This window comes from Haliotis rufescens, unplaced genomic scaffold (assembly GCF_023055435.1).
Source record: "Haliotis rufescens isolate VD_foot unplaced genomic scaffold, xgHalRufe1.0.p SCAF_3, whole genome shotgun sequence".
In the NCBI taxonomy this organism is placed as follows: domain Eukaryota; kingdom Metazoa; phylum Mollusca; class Gastropoda; order Lepetellida; family Haliotidae; genus Haliotis; species Haliotis rufescens.
Window position 1 is genome coordinate 20,809,575 of NW_025964001.1, and position 18,231 is coordinate 20,827,805.

At 39.4% G+C, this 18,231-nt stretch overlaps 1 protein-coding gene across 1 annotated transcript; it reads right to left on the bottom strand.

Annotated features, from left to right (window-relative positions):
• Positions 1-1,014: 1,014 nt before the first annotated feature.
• Positions 1,015-16,616, bottom strand: LOC124137074 (transmembrane protein 179B-like). The gene is made up of 5 exons (XM_046503220.2): positions 16,455-16,616; positions 13,620-13,813; positions 8,552-8,698; positions 7,696-7,783; positions 1,015-4,389 (listed from the first exon to the last, which is right to left on the bottom strand). Exons 1-5 carry the CDS (start codon positions 16,554-16,556, stop codon positions 4,207-4,209), a joined length of 714 nt encoding a protein of 237 aa, XP_046359176.2. The 5' UTR covers positions 16,557-16,616; the 3' UTR covers positions 1,015-4,206.
• Between the last annotated feature and the right edge of the window lie 1,615 nt (positions 16,617-18,231).

Genomic DNA, 18,231 nt, shown 5'->3' on the forward strand with positions numbered 1-18,231 from the left:
TAGTTTACAAACAGTTTTCCTCTAATAACAATGATGCTATAAACTTGTAATATATGGTATATGGGTGTACATACATACTATATATTATTATATATCATGCAGATATATTGCCAATAATAACTTAACGGTACTGCACATGCTCAAAGGTAAAAGTAACTGTGATGTTCTTTTGTATTGACTCTTTACAAGCACATAAGTGAAAACTTTGAAGACCTCAAGTGTGTTGGGGTGACAGTGAACAAGAAAAGCTTTTGATATATATATTTATTACTTGCCCGTGAAGAGATCACCCGTTTAATAAACATATAGCTTTATTACACATTGTGTAATACCAAAACGCGTGCTTATGTACTCTCGGAACACGTTTCACGAACAAATATTGAAAGCTCTCAACATCTCTTGGCTTATTCAACGACATTGCGTGTGGAGTTGATAGATCACTGAGAGGAGCTTATGCACACTCGATGACCCCAGCAACCTTGTTGCTAGGCTGACGTCACATGGCATTGTTTCGCCGATGGATCTTGCATCAAAATTCCACAAATTACGTCATCGGGTATTGTGACGTTATTGAAAACTTTGAGGTGCAAGGCCCGTTCCACAAGACGATCGTATTGTAGCGCAACGACAGTTGTTGGTCTAAGTTAAAGTATGTGAGATGCGAAAGTCTTAGCCCTACGATAATTTTGTGAATTCTAAAGGTAGACCCGTTGCATGGTATGAAATTCATACGTTTCAACTTTTGACGTGTTTGAAGTATTATTCTGTTAAACTCAATTGGACTATGTCGTGGATCATGTAGGTGTCAGCCTATTCATACTCAACAGTATAATTAAAAAAACGTTATAAATTGCAAGTAATAAATAAAATACTAAACTCGCTCCCGTGTAAAACCAATTTATGAAACTCGTGAATAGTTGTGGTATCTGACTCGCTTTCGCTCGTCAGATACCACAACTATTCACTCGTTTCATAAAATTGGTATTACACGGGAGCTCGTTCAGTATTCTATATGTATATTACAATAAAATTGAACAAAAATTTAATATTGCGCTAATAAATATTTTTAAACACAAATTATGGTGAATGTATGATTATTTCACATTCCCCATACGCGATGTATAGCAGTTGGAAAAGTAAAGAACATTGGAAAACATTCTTTTTTAATGCCAAAACTCCAAAATTGTCATCCCAGAACCTCTTCACAGTACTGACAAGTGTTTTGTTGAGTACAGGTAGAAGACAAATTTCCAGTTATCAATAAATTATGATCACAGTTACTTTTGCTTGTTAGTACATGTTTAAGTATTACATCCTTGTTTTCTTCATGTATTTCAAGACATGGAATAATACTCATACTACATTTCTGAGCTAATAAGAAGTATATGCAGATATGCTGATCGCAGGAAATAAGGGACCTTGAGAAGCTTCTTTTGATCTTCAGTATATCCTTGATAAAAGGACATTATTATCTATTCACAAATGTATAGTGGATGTATGACATATCACACTTGACATACAGTATTATGACTTAACACTAACAAAAATAAAATATGGGCATATATATATAGAACATTTGAAAACATTTGTGACAAAAAAAAAGAAAGCTTCATGGACTAAACTACAGCAATATGGGGTGATTCACACAAACACTTCAACATCTCATTTTCCCCTTAATTACAATAACTAAAAATAACAATAACAAATATCAAATAATTACTTTGACAACCAGGCTGTCCAAATTTCTACACCAAAACAAGATATTGCCTGCTTGTATAATGTTTCTTACCTTTCGACCGTGAACACATCAACAGGGACACAACACATATAGAAATAGTGACATTAATATACTGAAACTCTCCTATATTTGTCACTGAGTTATGTAGTAATTCAAACAGGTGTGGGAAACTTACAGGAATCTAAGCCTACAACCATAACCATGATAACACTGTCTGAGAATGAGGCAGTTCTTATTCCCCCAAAATACACAAGTCTAAAACATACTAACCAAGAACAACTATTTCCATCTATTCACTGTCAGTGTAAAAGTGTCATGTCATATAGTTATGTCAATGAGCTCGAAGTTTTCACTAAGTCCTAATGCAAGACAAAAATAATCATACGTTTTGCCAATTTTCATGATACAAATAATTTTAAAAAATAAATGCGTTAATATTCAACGAAGCTTCACATGACACCCGTAACCCAGTCTGGGACGAAGCCAGTAATACAAACAAGTTGTGACAGTTGTGTGAAAGTAACACAGGTAAGTAGTATGTGCCTGAAGTAGAGGGGCTTAAAAAACCCTTTAAATGTGTCGAGACATGTGAAATACAACATCATGATTATTGCTGAATAGTGCAGGGAAGCTACCCCTGCAACAAATCTATGTTTGATTATTTGCACATTTTGTATATGGACAAAACAATCGTTAGGGCATACATCACAAATAAGTTTTATTCTAAAAGTGAGTGAGTTTTGGTTAGTCACTTTGAACAGTATTTCAGTTATATCATGGCGTGTGAGCTTGATGTGGGAAGAAAGCCCCAAGTGATGTAGGTTTAAGATGGCAAAAAACCCTGAGCACAGGTATGGTGCTGACATCACGATCAGCGCGGATCTGGGATTCAAACCCATAGTCATAAGATTCTGCCACACCTAAGGGGAACAACTCTGCACAATGAATTGCCATCACTACTCTAATAACTACAATAAACTTTGAACAAAGTCATTTATCCAGAACATGTTATAACATTTGCCTACAATACTGATGAAAATATTTTTTGGACAATCTAATTTTGTAAATAAGTACACATGAACATTGTAAAAAATAGATAATTTTTTTTATATTTCATGTTCTAGCCACTAAAGATCCATCATGAATATCCACCTGACAGTATAATACACAATACGCCTACCCATGTACCAGTTCATGTTTTAACCCCCTGGATGCCATCTGGACAATTGTCCCGCAGTTACTTTTTTCTTCTCTGTATTTGTACAAGTGAGTGAGTGAGTATGGTTATACGCCGCTTTTAGCAATATTCCAGCAATATCACAGCGGGGGACACCAGAAATGGGCTTCACACATTGTACCCATGTCGGGATTCGAACCCAGGTCTTCGACGTGACGAGTGAACGTTTTAACAACTAGGCTATTCGACCGCCCCTGTATTTGTACAAGATAATGTTGCTCACATCGAGTCACAAAGTGTGATACAAAACAATCCTTCAGTCATACATACATACTGACATCTGTAAACAACAGTCTGCGTTAAACATTGCCATTTTTCATATTGATATGAATGCTTAGATATTCCATTAACGCTTCTTAAACCTCAAAGTCTGCAAAAACACAAAAGGTGCCACAACTGCTTTGCTGAAACCTTACACAAAATGGCAGCTGAAGCTGAAGATCGCTTTGCAGTACTTTTCATGAGAGAACCTGATGAAACGCACTAATGACCCAATGTGCAATGTGAACAAAATAGTCACCCTGGACATTTTGTTAAACTTCACTTTTGCAATAAATATTATATACCCATAATCAAGTTAAAGCGTTATAATATTTACATAATAAGTTAGAGATATTATTGAACTGTTATAGTGTGAAATTTGGAAATTGTGGGTTTTGCCGTTGTAATGTTGTGTAGTTTTTAGACGAAGGTATGCATTTTTCCAAACGTCGCAAGAAAACTCAGCACAGCGATAGTGCACAGGATATTTCTATATGGCAGCCTGAGGGTTAACGCAGTATCTTTTTGCAACAAGCCAGCCTGATAACTACTCAGGTTAGCATTACCCTAAGGCCCGTCCGCTATCACAAAACAGAATATTATCATAATAAAAACGAGTCTTATCAATTTAACCCAAGATATATATAAGCTGGTTGGCTGTTTGCAACAAGCCAGCCTGATAACTACTCAGGTTAGCATTACCCTTAGGCCCGTCCGCTATCACAAAACAGAATATTATCATCAATTTAACCCAAGTTAAATATAAGCTGGTTGACAGTTCAACCACTTGTTAGCCAGGCCACATGGAATGTGAAGTTCACACAAACACAGCACAAACCAAGTATTGCAATACATATCATGTCATGACTCAAGTATCGCAGTATGTGTTGATACGCGAGGTAGGGGTATCGTTATCCTCCTACTAGCCACCATGCTTGAGATGGTGTCACGTAATTATCTGAAACTAGCATCACGCTGAAGGTTGTACCGATGCAAAGTTCTCCAAGTCTGATGGTGTCTTGTTTGGCGAATCTATGCTGGGTGCTGGGTCTTGGAACTGGTCTTTAGATCGCAAGCGCCGGTTCCGAACAAATCGGAATATTCCCAGGATGACCTGAGCTGCCCAAACCAGGAACGATATCCATGTAGCAGTCTGTGAAGAACAAACACACATCGGTCTTTGATTTTTGTTTGTTTGAAGTTTAACGGCAAACTCAGCAATATTCCAGCTATATGATGGCGGTCTGTAAATAATCAAGTCTGGACCAGACAATCGAGTGATTGACATCATGAGCACCAATCCACACAGTTGGGATACGATGACATGCCATCAACCAAGCCACCAAACCTGACCAACTGATCCATTTAGTCGCCTCTTACAACAAGCATGGGTTGCTATGTTCTTACCCAAAATCAGATAATCAGAGCTCGCACAGTGTACACTAATTGATTTTAAACTATTGTTCCTTTGTCTCTGGCCATGACTCTGACTGTACTAACTGAAGTGTTAGTTAAACACCACTTGACAATGATGGAACTTCTTTTTTCCTGATCATTTATATTGATTATATAACAATTTCACGAAAACTTGTGTTGCAAGCAGGATACGAACCCATCACTGAAGGCTAATGAATATAATATTCTGCCACGGAATATTTACTTACATCAGGACTAATTGTTTATCCGTTTATCAACAGCGAAATATGTGTTTTATGTAGTTTTTATACAGTATGTTACTCAATGCATTGTAGTATTTATGGGTACTTGTGATTTGGTAGCTTTTGATTCAACGAAACGAATAGATAGAAAACAAGTATTTGTCACAAAGTGACGAAATGTCCCCCGCCTATATATACACCATAGTACCAAATATGAAGACAATCCAGTGATTAGTTCTTGAGATATCGCGGCAACACCGTTTTCCAACTCCAAAAGCAGATTTGCCTGCTGTGACCTTGAAAATGGGGTCAAGGTCACCAAAACCGACTGATGTCTGCGGAGTCTGTATATACACCATAGTTCCAAATATGAAGACAATCCAGTGTTTGGTTCTTGAGATATCGGGGCAACACCGTTTTCCAACTCCAAAAGCAGATTTGCCTGCTGTGACCTTGAAAATGGGGTCAAGGTCACCAAAACCGACTGGTGTCTGCGGAGTCTGTATATACACCATAGTTCCAAATATGAAGACAACCCAGAGTTTAGTTCTTGAGATATCGCGGCAACAAACAGGTGGGACGTACGGCCGGACGTACGGACGGTCGTGAATACTATATCCCCCGCTTCGCGCTTTCGCGCGGCGGGGGACAAGAAATTAATATTATCTTGATAAGGGCTATGTTTGCTCACAATAGGCCCATCAGGATAGTCAAGTTATTTGTTGGTGATTGATAAACGTGCTCGATTTGGTCCAAAATGGTCCAGTTGGCAAAGAGCAAGGTGCACGTGCGAAAGGCTCGGGGAACATATTTCACAAGCATCACACAGGGCCAACTCACACAGTGTTTTCACAATGAGAATAAAGTTCCTGAATATCTTTCAAAATGCATTTAACAAAACACTGTTTTTTAAGCATTTTAGGTGCTATAAATGTTTGACATGGTTTAAAAAGGACCATGGTGTCTAATCATTGAAATGGTTAGTTAGTGTCCTTGGCAAACCTCACCTCAGACTCTAAAAACCATTGAAATGATAGACACCTGGTCCTGGCTGTTACCTATATGTCATTGTTTGTTTCATTTTTCATGATGAAATAATTGAGTTACCGTATTCGACGTAATAAGCGCCCAGGGCGCTCTCAAAATTAGAAATAGGGGGCTCTTATTAGAATATTATTTTGGTGAAAAAAACAGAGTTAAAGGATAAATTTCGTGGTTTATGCTGACAGCCTGAAATGTTTATATACGACAGATATATTTTCCAGAATTTAATTGCCCATAATTAAGGGTGCATGTAAGACACGAGTGCGTATTATACGCGAATAAATAAGTGTTGTGTACATTGATCAATCGGAAGGGGTGCTAATTGGGATTGTTCACTAGCCAATATGTAAGCAAATATCGCCGTGGGCGCTTATTAGAGCGGGGCGCTTATTACGTCGAATACGGTATATAACATTTCTGAAGTAAGTGAGGTTTCACATGCGCCAGTATCTAAGCAACTTTAGTAAAACTGAAGAGACAGGGCCCTGCATACTGTAACATCAATGTCCACTTCATAACGAAAGGAAGGTGATTACAGTTTCTGCAACTGGCTGTGGTAACAATATCTCTGTACTGCTGATTCACTTAGTAAGGCAGTTGCCTTCAAATACAAGTACTTTTATTTGAGATCGTGCAACAATAAAAGAAAAATATTACTTAGCACGTTGTGTAAGCGGACCAATAAAGATTTTTTTATCCGCCATTGCGCTCCACAATGGCGACCAAACTCTGTACCTTCTCAATGATTCCAACCAAACAGGATGTCTTTGAAAGGTGCCTCATAGAAAATAAAAGTATTTGAAGGCAAGAGTTTGAAGTGAACTGTGTTGCAGTTTTCGTGGAATTACGATTTATTAACATGATGGCAGGGTTGTTAGTGCAGTAAGTTCCTAATCGTGAATCAATTTGGAAAACATTATGGAACAGCTCTGTGTAGCATTTGTTTGTTTGTTTGTTTGTTTATGGTTTAACGCCGCACTCAGCAATATTCCAGCTATATGAATAGTCCAGTCTGTAAATAATCAAGTCTGGACAAGACAATCCAGTGATTAATATTATGAGATTCGACCCACGCAATTGGGATACGATGACAAGCATCAACCAAGTCAGCGAGTCTGTTTCCTCTTACCACAAGCATAGTCGCATTTTACGGCAAGCATGGGTTGACCTATTTTACCCCGGATTTTCACATATACTCTATGTAGCGACATGTCAACATCAACATCCTATATTTTCAAATGCCTTCGCTTTCTTCACAATTAATTTGGCTTGATAGAATGAGTGAGTTTGATTTAAAGCCGCTTTGAACAGTATCTCAGTTCTATCAGGATGTGTCTGCCTAATGTGAGAGGAAAGTCTGAAGGGATGCAAGTCCAGGGTGTTGGTGCTGACAAACCTAGAAACATAATCAGGGAAAATTTGGATTTAAAACTACGATATGTCTCAGGCACCCCCAAGGGACACAACTCTGCACAGTGAATTATGGTCTATTAGACATGACAGATGTTTCAATAATAATTATTGACCTATTAAACAGTAAATCTCTTTGGCACTATTTAGTGTAGCAATGCAAAACAAAATACTAATAAACTAATACTATTTGCAGATATCAGTATAATTGTTTTTGCATTTTCAGACTTTTACGATTGCTATTATCACTTTATAGAACGGGGCCCAGACTCCTCACAACTTATTGCCAGGTGTTAGTGTACATCAGTTTCCTGCTTTGTGACACTCCTACTGTTGCATGAACCCACCTGAGTCACTGTGAGATAGGTGAAATAGGTGTCAGTCGTGTAGTTGGTGCCGAATTTGTTCCAGTTCCACCTCTGGCCATCTGCACAGCTGGAAGGAAACACAAGACAATGTAATGCTGCTTATACCAGCTGGATGATACTTGAGTGGTTAGTTGTCATATCAATTTTAAGTAAAGGTTGGATACAGACAAAACTGGTCACCAATCCAGTTGATTGGACCAAACCAGCCTGTCCAGGGCTGTGCCATGGCCAGTCAGGGTACATTTCTGCAGCATGACTTCTGGCAAGGTACATATCTGCAGCATGACTTCGGACAAGGTACATTTCTGTATACAGGATGTTGGCCATAATACATTTCTGTATCAGGAATTCGGACAAGGAACATTTCTGTATTCAGGATTTTAGCCAAGGTACATTTCTGTATACAGGATGTTGGCCAAGGTACATATCTGTATCAGGACTTTGGCCAAGGTATATTTCTGTATCAGGATTTTGGCCAAGGTACATTTCTGTATCACTTCAGAAAAGGTTCATTTCTGTATCAGGACTCCGGCCATGGTACATTTCTGTATTCAGGATTTTGGCCAAGGTACATTTCTGTATTAGGACTTCGGCCAAGGTATATTTCTGTATCAGGATTTTGGCCAAGGTACATTTCTGTATCACTTCAGAAAAGGTTCATTTCTGTATCAGGACTCCGGCCATGGTACATTTCTGTTTCAAGATTTCGGCCAAGGTACATTTCTGTATCAGGATTTTGCCCCAGGTACATTTCTGTATCAGGATTTCGGACCAGGTTGATTTCTGTTTCAGGTTTTCGGCCCAGGTATATTTCTGTATAAAACTGCATGCTCACCTATTGACAGTAGCACCCTTATCTGTGCCTCGGAGCAGGCCGTCACAGAACTCCTTGAAGCCCACACTGATCATACAGGATGATATGAATATTACAACAGTCAACAGGGCATTCACAAGGATGAAGGGCATCACCCACATCTGTGACCTGAAACAACAATCAGAATGGTAACACTACCTCTGTGACCTGAAACAACAATCAGAAGGGTAACACCACCTCTGTGACCTGAAACAACAATCAGAATGGTAACACTACCTCTGTGACCTGAAACAACAATCAGAATGGTAACACTACCTCTGTGACCTGAAACAACAATCAGAATGGTAACACTACCTCTGTGACCTGAAACAACAATCAGAATGGTAACACCACCTGTGTGACCTGAAACAACAATCAGAAGGGTAACACCACCTCTGTGACCTGAAACAACAATCAGAATGGTAACACTACCTCTGTGACCTAAACAACAATCAGAAGGGTAACACCACCTCTGTGACCTGAAACAACAATCAGAATGGTTATACCACCTGTGTGACCTAAACAACAATCAGAATGGTAACACCACCTCTGTGACCTGAAACAACAATCAGAATGGTTATACCACCTGTGTGACCTAAACAACAATCAGAATGGTAACACTACCTCTGTGACCTGAAACAACAATCAGAAGGGTAACACTACCTCTGTGACCTGAAACAACAATCAGAAGGGTAACACTACCTCTGTGACCTAAACAACAATCAGAAGGGTAACACCACCTCTGTGACCTGAAACAACAATCAGAATGGTTATACCACCTGTGTGACCTAAACAACAATCAGAATGGTAACACTACCTCTGTGACCTGAAACAACAATCAGAAGGGTAACACTACCTCTGTGACCTGAAACAACAATCAGAAGGGTAACACTACCTCTGTGACCTGAAACAATCAGAATGGTTATACCACCTGTGTGACCTAAACAACAATCAGAATGGTAACACTACCTCTGTGACCTGAAACAACAATCAGAAGGGTAACACCACCTGTGTGACCTGAAACAACAATCAGAAGGGTAACACCACCTCTGTGACCTGAAACAACAATCAGAAGGGTAACACTACCTCTGTGACCTGAAACAATCAGAATGGTTATACCACCTGTGTGACCTAAACAACAATCAGAATGGTAACACTACCTCTGTGACCTGAAACAACAATCAGAAGGGTAACACTACCTCTGTGACCTGAAACAACAATCAGAATGGTTATACCACCTGTGTGACCTAAACAACAATCAGAATGGTAACACTACCTCTGTGACCTGAAACAACAATCAGAAGGGTAACACTACCTCTGTGACCTGAAACAATCAGAATGGTTATACCACCTGTGTGACCTAAACAACAATCAGAATGGTAACACTACCTCTGTGACCTGAAACAACAATCAGAAGGGTAACACTACCTCTGTGACCTGAAACAATCAGAATGGTTATACCACCTGTGTGACCTAAACAACAATCAGAATGGTAACACTACCTCTGTGACCTGAAACAACAATCAGAAGGGTAACACTACCTCTGTGACCTGAAACAACAATCAGAATGGTAACACCACCTGTGTGACCTGAAACAACAATCAGAAGGGTAACACCACCTCTGTGACCTGAAACAACAATCAGAAGGGTAACACTACCTCTGTGACCTGAAACAATCAGAATGGTTATACCACCTGTGTGACCTAAACAACAATCAGAATAGTTATACCACCTGTGTGACCTAAACAACAATCAGAATGGTAACACTACCTCTGTGACCTAAACAACAATCAGAATGGTTATACCACCTGTGTGACCTAAACAACAATAAGAATGGTTATACCACCTGTGTGACCTAAACAACAATCAGAATGGTTATACCACCTGTGTGACCTAAACAACAATCAGAATGGTTATACCACCTGTGTGACCTAAACAACAATCAGAATGGTAACACTACCTCTGTGACCTAAACAACAATCAGAATGGTTATACCACCTGTGTGACCTAAACAACAATCAGAATGGTTATACCACCTGTGTGACCTAAACAACAATCAGAATGGTAACACTACCTCTGTGACCTAAACAACAATCAGAATGGTTACACTACCTCTGTGACCTAAACAACAATTAGAATGGTTACACTACCTCTGTGACCTAAACAACAATCAGAATGGTTACACTAGCTCTGTTACCTAAACAACAATCAGAATGGTTATACCACCTCTGTGACCTAAACAACAATCAGAATGGTTACACTAGCTCTGTGACCTAAACAACAATCAGAATGGTAACACTACCTCTGTGACCTAAACAACAATCAGAATTGTAACACCACCTCTGTGACCTAAACAACAATCAGAATGGTAACACCACCTCTGTGACCTAAACAACAATCAGAATGGTAACACCACCTCTGTGACCTAAACAACAATCAGAATGGTAACACCACCTCTGTGACCTAAACAACAATCAGAATGGTAACACCACCTCTGTGACCTAAACAACAATCAGAATGGTAACACCACCTCTGTGACCTAAACAACAATCAGAATTGTAACACCACCTTTGTGACCTAAACAACAATCAGAATGGTAACACCACCTCTGTGACCTAAAACAACATTCAGAAGGGTTATACCACCTGTGACCGGAAACAACATTCAGAAGGGTTATACCACCTGTGACCGGAAACAACATTCAGAAGGGTTATACCACCTGTGACCGGAAACAACATTCAAAAGGGTTATACAACCTGTGATCGGAAACAACATTCAGAAGGGTTATACCACCTTCGATCTGAAACAACATTCAGAAGGATTATACCACCTGTGTGACCGGGGACAACAGTCGGAATGGTTAGACCACCTGTGATCTGAAACCACATTCAGAAGGGTTAAACCACCTCTGTCACCTGAGACAACATTCGGAATGGTTAGACCATCTCTGTTACATGAAATAAAAAATTTAAGGGTTATGCCACATTTGTGACCTGAAACAACAATCAGAAGCGTTACCCCACCTTCTACAGTTAAAATTGTTATACCACCTCTGTGTCCCGAAACAACAATTAGAACTGTTATACCATCACTGTGACCTGAAACAACAAATAGAAAGGTCATACCACCTCTGTGACCTGAAACAACAATTAGAACTGTTATACCATCACTGTGACCTGAAACAACAAGTAGAAAGAACATACCACCTCTGTGACCTGAAACAACAATTAGAAGTGTTATACCATCACTGTGACCTGAAACAACAAGTAGAAAGAACATACCACCTCCGTGACCTGAAACAACAATTAGAAGTGTTATACCATCTCTGTGACCTGAAAAAGAAAGAAAAAAAGAGTGTTATACTACCTCTGTGACCTGAAACAACAAAAAGAAGTGTTATACCATCTCTGTAACCTGAAGGGGGCACTGGTGGCCCAGTCGTCTAAGGCGCCACAATTAGCTGTGCAGAGTTGCGTCCCTTGGGCACGCCAGAAACCTATGATTGTGGGTTCGAATCCCGGTTCGCCCAGATTATGTTTCTAGGTTTGTCAGCACCATACCCGTGCTCGTGGGTTTCTCCGAAGTGGTAAATGTCTGAGACCTGCATCACTTCGGGCTTTCCTTTCACATTAAGCTGACACGCCGCGATATAACTAGAATACTGTTAAAAGCAGCATTAAACCAAACTCACACACTCACACTGTAACCTGAAACAACAATAAGAAGTGTTAAAACACCTCTGTGACCTTGAATAACAATCAGAATGGTTAGGTCACCTCTATGACCTGAAACAACAATCAGAATGGTTAGGTCACCTCTATGACCTGATACAATCAGAAGGTAATCACCATAAGTCTGCAAAACGGATGATATGATTCAATTTTACCTCTCACTCACTCTGTGAACTGAAACAACAGAAGGGTTATGCCACATCTGCATGATCTGTGATCAAAAAGGGTAATGCCATATACTGTAAATCTTGAAATTAATGCGAGCGTGAATTAAATGCGAAAAATGCAAGTGGTCTTTGCTCACATTATTAAACAACGCATTTATATCAACAATAAGACATTTTGGATAGCAAAAATACCAACTCAGACATACGCTGAAAACAAACAACTATGTATTCCACATCACTGTTTATTGAGCAGCACTTGTAACAAGTATATAAACAATGCCACTCAAACACTAATTACATCCTGTGAATTGTCACACTGGGGTCAAGACAAGAGTTCTACACACTTAGGTCATCAGTGATCACACCTGCAAGTCCAGACAGACGCCACCCATGCAACACAGTGTCTTTGTTCTTTGCGACTGCGTCAAAGGCCGACACGAGCACGCATGTATTGTTTTAGCGGAAGTATTCTAATCAGTGCTAATGAGCGGTACTATTTGGTGTGTGATTGGATTAATGTAAGGTTGGATGAGGGTGAGGATTCTCCTGAGAGGACATTTTCTTTAGATATAAATCCACTGATGCTTGAGAGGAGGGGGGTGTCGCATTCATATTGAGTCGCATTATTGACTAGGGGCCAGCGGTCGCATTCTTTTGGAGACGCATTAATTTCACGATTTACAGAATATGTTACCAGCTCTACCACCATATGCATGACAATAAAACAACAATAAAAAAGACTCCCAGTCAGAAGGCTTACCATCTTTTCAACTGTGAGTGAGTGAGTTCGATTTTACGCCGCTTTTAGCAATATTCCAGCATTATCATGGCGGGGGACACCAGAAATGGGCTTCACACATTGTACCCATGTCGGGAATCGAACCCGGGTCTTTGGCGTGACGAGCTAACGCTTTAACCACTAGGCTACCCGACCGCCCCTCTTTTCAACTGGAAAGTTGATGCAGAATTAAGGCAGTAAAGCCTCTTATGCCAATGGTGCGACAAACATAAAAATCATCACTGGTCATTGTGGAAGAAGAATTAGAAAATGTAAACTTTACCCAAGATGGAGGACAAATGTAACCAGACATGCTGCTATGGTCTCTACATGGTACCAATATTCACATAATGAAATGAAAAAGCTCCACTCACCCGATGTTTGGGTCTTTCCTTGTCAGGGCATAGCCATGGTAGATTACCATCCCAAGGCTGTAGAAGATACACCCGAACACATTGAGATATATTGAAAAGTTGCAGTTGTGCATGTCTGTTGGCGTGTACTTAAAATATGTTGCATTTTGCCACTTAATGTCTCCATAAAGAATACACTGTCCACCGAAGTTTATCTGAAAGAAAGAGCTTCCAAATTCAGCATCATCAACCCATTGTGTAAGTGAGTATATATTTTGCTGGTCTCAGAAATATTCCAGCAATATCACGGCCGGGGGACAGCATAAATGGGCTGAAGCCCATTGTACTTGTGGGGAATTGAACCCAGGTCTTCGGTGTGGCGAGGGAACGCTTTAACCACTAGGCTACCCATACCCATCAATCCGCTGGTTGGATGTTGAAAATGTTGTGTCACTAGATTTGTAGCATTATGTGAAGCTCATTCCGTAGAAATATCAAATCGAGTTCAGCATGTGTTTAATACATATGCAAGGTTTCATGATAAAATATTAAACAGTTTCCAAGTTATGTTCCAGAAACGAATGTTACATGTATTTGAATTTGTTGCCTAAAAAACACAAATACAACCATCAAATTCAAAAGGCTCCAATTCAGTTGTTTGATACAAATGCAAATTAATAATAAAATATTAAACGCTTTCCGAGTTTTGCTTCTGAAACGAAACAATATGGATGGAAGGTCAGACGGACAGAAGCCATTCCTATATCCACCTCCCACTTCGGATAATAATAGTCCATGGTTACACTAACTGGGACCCGTGAAGATTCCGGGGTAGAATAGGTCTTCAGCAACCCATGCTTGCCATAAAAGGTGATTATGCTTGTCGTAAAAGGCGACTAACGGGATCGGGTGGTCATGCTCGCTGACTTGGTTGATCCATGTCATCGATCCCAATTGCGTGGATTGATGCTCATGATATTAATCACTGGATTGTCTGGTCCAGACTCGATTATTTACAGACCGCTGTCATATAGCTGGACTATTGCTGAGTGCTGCGTTAAACAACAAACCAACCAACCAACCACTAACTGGTTTCATTCAACTTCAGTGTATGTATGATCAGAATGTTTTATATATGTATCTAAATACTTATTGCCAGGGCTCCAGTAAAACAATTCCCAATCAAACATTTTGTACCCAACTCTTGAGGCCTATGGTGAGTAAAAGGGTGTCGGGTACCCGGTTAGTGAGTGAGTGAGTGAGTGACGTTTTACGCCGTTTTTAGCAATATTCCAGCAATATCACGGCGGGGAACACCATAAATGGGCTTCACACATTGTACCCATGTCGGGAATCGAACCCGGGTCTTCGGCATGACGAGCGAACGCTTTAACCACGAGGCTACCCGACCACCCCTTACCCGGTTAGTAAATTTGGACTTGTACAAGCCCTTATGGTCATCCTAGATTTTGTTCACATCGTCACCATTGACAGGGAGAATATAAATCACACACTTGCCAGCACCAATGTCCCATGTTAAAGGTATTCTTCACACAAGTGGAAATTAAATATATTTTACAAATTGCCTGTGTGTTGTCTTATTTGTTCACCTAAGACTCCAGTTGTGAACATCCTGGTACAATAGGTCATATGTGCTTGTCATCAAGGGGTACTAAAGAGGACTGGGTTGTCATGCTCTACCCGGTCGTCATGCTCCGATGGATGGATCATAGCTCATGTTTTCACTCACTTGTTTGACTTGCCCAGTCTCAATATTTACAGGGACCCGTGAAGATTCCGGGGTAGAATAGGTATTCAGAAACCTATACTTCCCATAAAAGGTGACTATGCTTGTTGTAAAAAGCAACTAACAGGATCAGGTGGTCAGGCTCGCTGACTTGGTTGATGCATGTCATCGATCCCAATTGCGTGGATCAATGCTCATGACATTAATCACTGGATTGTCTGGTCCAGACTCGATTATTTACAGAACGCTGTCATATGGCTCGAATATTGCTGAGTGCAGCGTTAAACAACAAACCAACCAACCAACCAATAGTTACAGGCTGCTGACAGCTGCATTTAGCACCTAGCTTTCACTCACTCACTCCAAATTTATGTGATAATTTATTATATTTGGCCTGTGGTTAGTCTGCAATAGATTTCAACGTGAATAACATATTTTTCCAATTTTTAGTCAAGGTAAAATCTTTCTTCCTCAGGAAACAATTTAAGAGAGAGCAAAGTTCATAGAGTATACATATCCTATGACTTGTTTTACTTCTTCTTTTTCAATTTACAGACATCAGCTGGACATTGAACAAGTTTAAATATTAAGAATCTACATTTCATGTAACATTAAAAAATAATAGGGCTACAAACTTACTATATGTGAGATAGATATAGTGTAAAAATGTAAAACTGGTCAATTTTCAAAATACAGGGACAAGTAAAAAAGGAATTTACTTCCTGCATGGCTTAACATTCCTTTATTTGCTATCGCATAGATCCTTGACACACATTTTGTGATATAAGGTAGCGATGTTGCAGTTATTACACACACAAAAAATGAATTTATGTTCGTTTCCTGATTAGGTTAAATTTCTTTCAAGGCAAATGTTGTAATCTTTTGAACACGAAATTTGTGAAAGGGTGCATGCAGTCACCGAACTCGTTTATAATATTTAGGACTACATTGGAGGTTTCGATTTGTTTATCAACATCTGAAAAGCTGGTGATATCTTATCTACAACCAAACAAAATGAAGAACACCCCTGAGGGGCGTCGCCATGACCCGACGACCCGCCAAGATATTGTTCGTAAAATTCACAAGAATACATGGATGACAGCACCTACCGTGGTAACCCCGAGTGGTATAGACACAACAAAACCCAAGACAAAAGTTGTCAAGTACAGGAATCCCTGTACAACGAGCTGTATATCCAGCATGAACGGCATGTTGACAGCGACAGGACGATCTTTTGCAGTCTTCTTACGATGAGAGTAAGGGGAAGCAACTCTTGTTGTCTTTACGCAATCGACAGGGAAATCACAGGTGTTGCGCAACACGAATAATTTGCTTGGTATATATTTTACTTATTGTATCACGTAGAAAGGATATAGACGCATTGTTTTTGATTGGTTTCTAATTGGCATGCCTAATTGACGTTGCATTACTAATTAAGGCTTTTGAGATATTCTGGAATTTATCACCGTTTTCCCTTATAAATACAGTATTCAATTCGGATTATTTGCAAAGTTAAAAAAAAGTTTGCTCACGTATATTTGTATCATCAACAAAACGTATTATTGTTTTATCAATAAAATAAACTCCCCAGTGTGCTAGTACAAGATTTCTTAATAAACAAGTGAAGAGAAATAAAATATAATTCTACCTTGATTAGGTATATATGTTATTTTGTCAAGTAATTTTTTAAACGTGGTCTACTTCCTGTCTAGATTTAAATCAGATTACATTTTATCACAGTGACAGTGAATATTGTTTAACACTGCATAACCAATATTACAGCTATTCAAGGCCAGCCTATCACCCAGTCACCAAGGGCAAAAGTTCTCAATGATAATGAACTAGACCAACAACACATCCACTGTCAATCTTTAATACATGAGGTGGTTTCAAAGGTGAAAGTCAAACATGTTTTATCACGATCCATGTCTGAAGTTGCAATTAGTTTCAATATTTCTCAATATGACACCTAAACACCTTACTCCTGAATGACATGTGGATAATAACAGAGTTGCTGAAATTTAACAATATGTGAATTATTTCTGGAGGCCTTCTTTCTATTTGCAAGACAGACACTAGTATAGTTACATGAAAATATCAACTTATGGCGCCCAGTTGGCACCATTGTGCAACATTATCAAGGAGAACTGAGCCATCTTTAAGTTCCCTTTTTTAGATATAATTTTGTAAAACATGAAATATGTAAAATCAATTCAGGTATCTTTAAGTTTAAGAATGTATTATTATTTTTATCATTTCCAGATCCATGTCAATCAGGTTAATATGTCTTGTCCCCAAAACGTGAAAGATCATTAGTTTAGATAATTAATTGTGTGAACTTCCCCCTTAAGTTATAACCTTACTCTTCACACTTTATTTTAAGTGATTAACCTTCAGGGTCTTAATGAGTGACAACAGTCATCAATCATGGATGACCAGTACAATGACTGAAACTGTCCTCTGTAAACCTAGACAACATGCTAGCTCCAGCAAGACCAGTACAATAACTGAAACTGTCCTCTGTAAACCTAGACAACATGCTAGCTCCAGCAAGACCAGTACAATAACTGAAACTGTCCTCTGTAAACCTAGACAACATGCTAGCTCCAGCAAGACCAGTGAAATCACTGAAACTGTCCTCTGTAAACCTAGACAACATGCTAGCTCCAGCAAGACCAGTGAAATCACTGAAACTGTCCTCTGTAAACCTAGACAACATGCTAGCTCCAGCAAGACCAGTACAATCACTGAAACTGTCTTCTGTAAACCTAGACAACATGCTAGCTCCAGCAAGACCAGTGAAATCACTGAAACTGTCTTCTGTAAACCTAGACAACATGCTAGCTCCAGCAAGACCAGTACAATCACTGAAACTGTCTTCTGTAA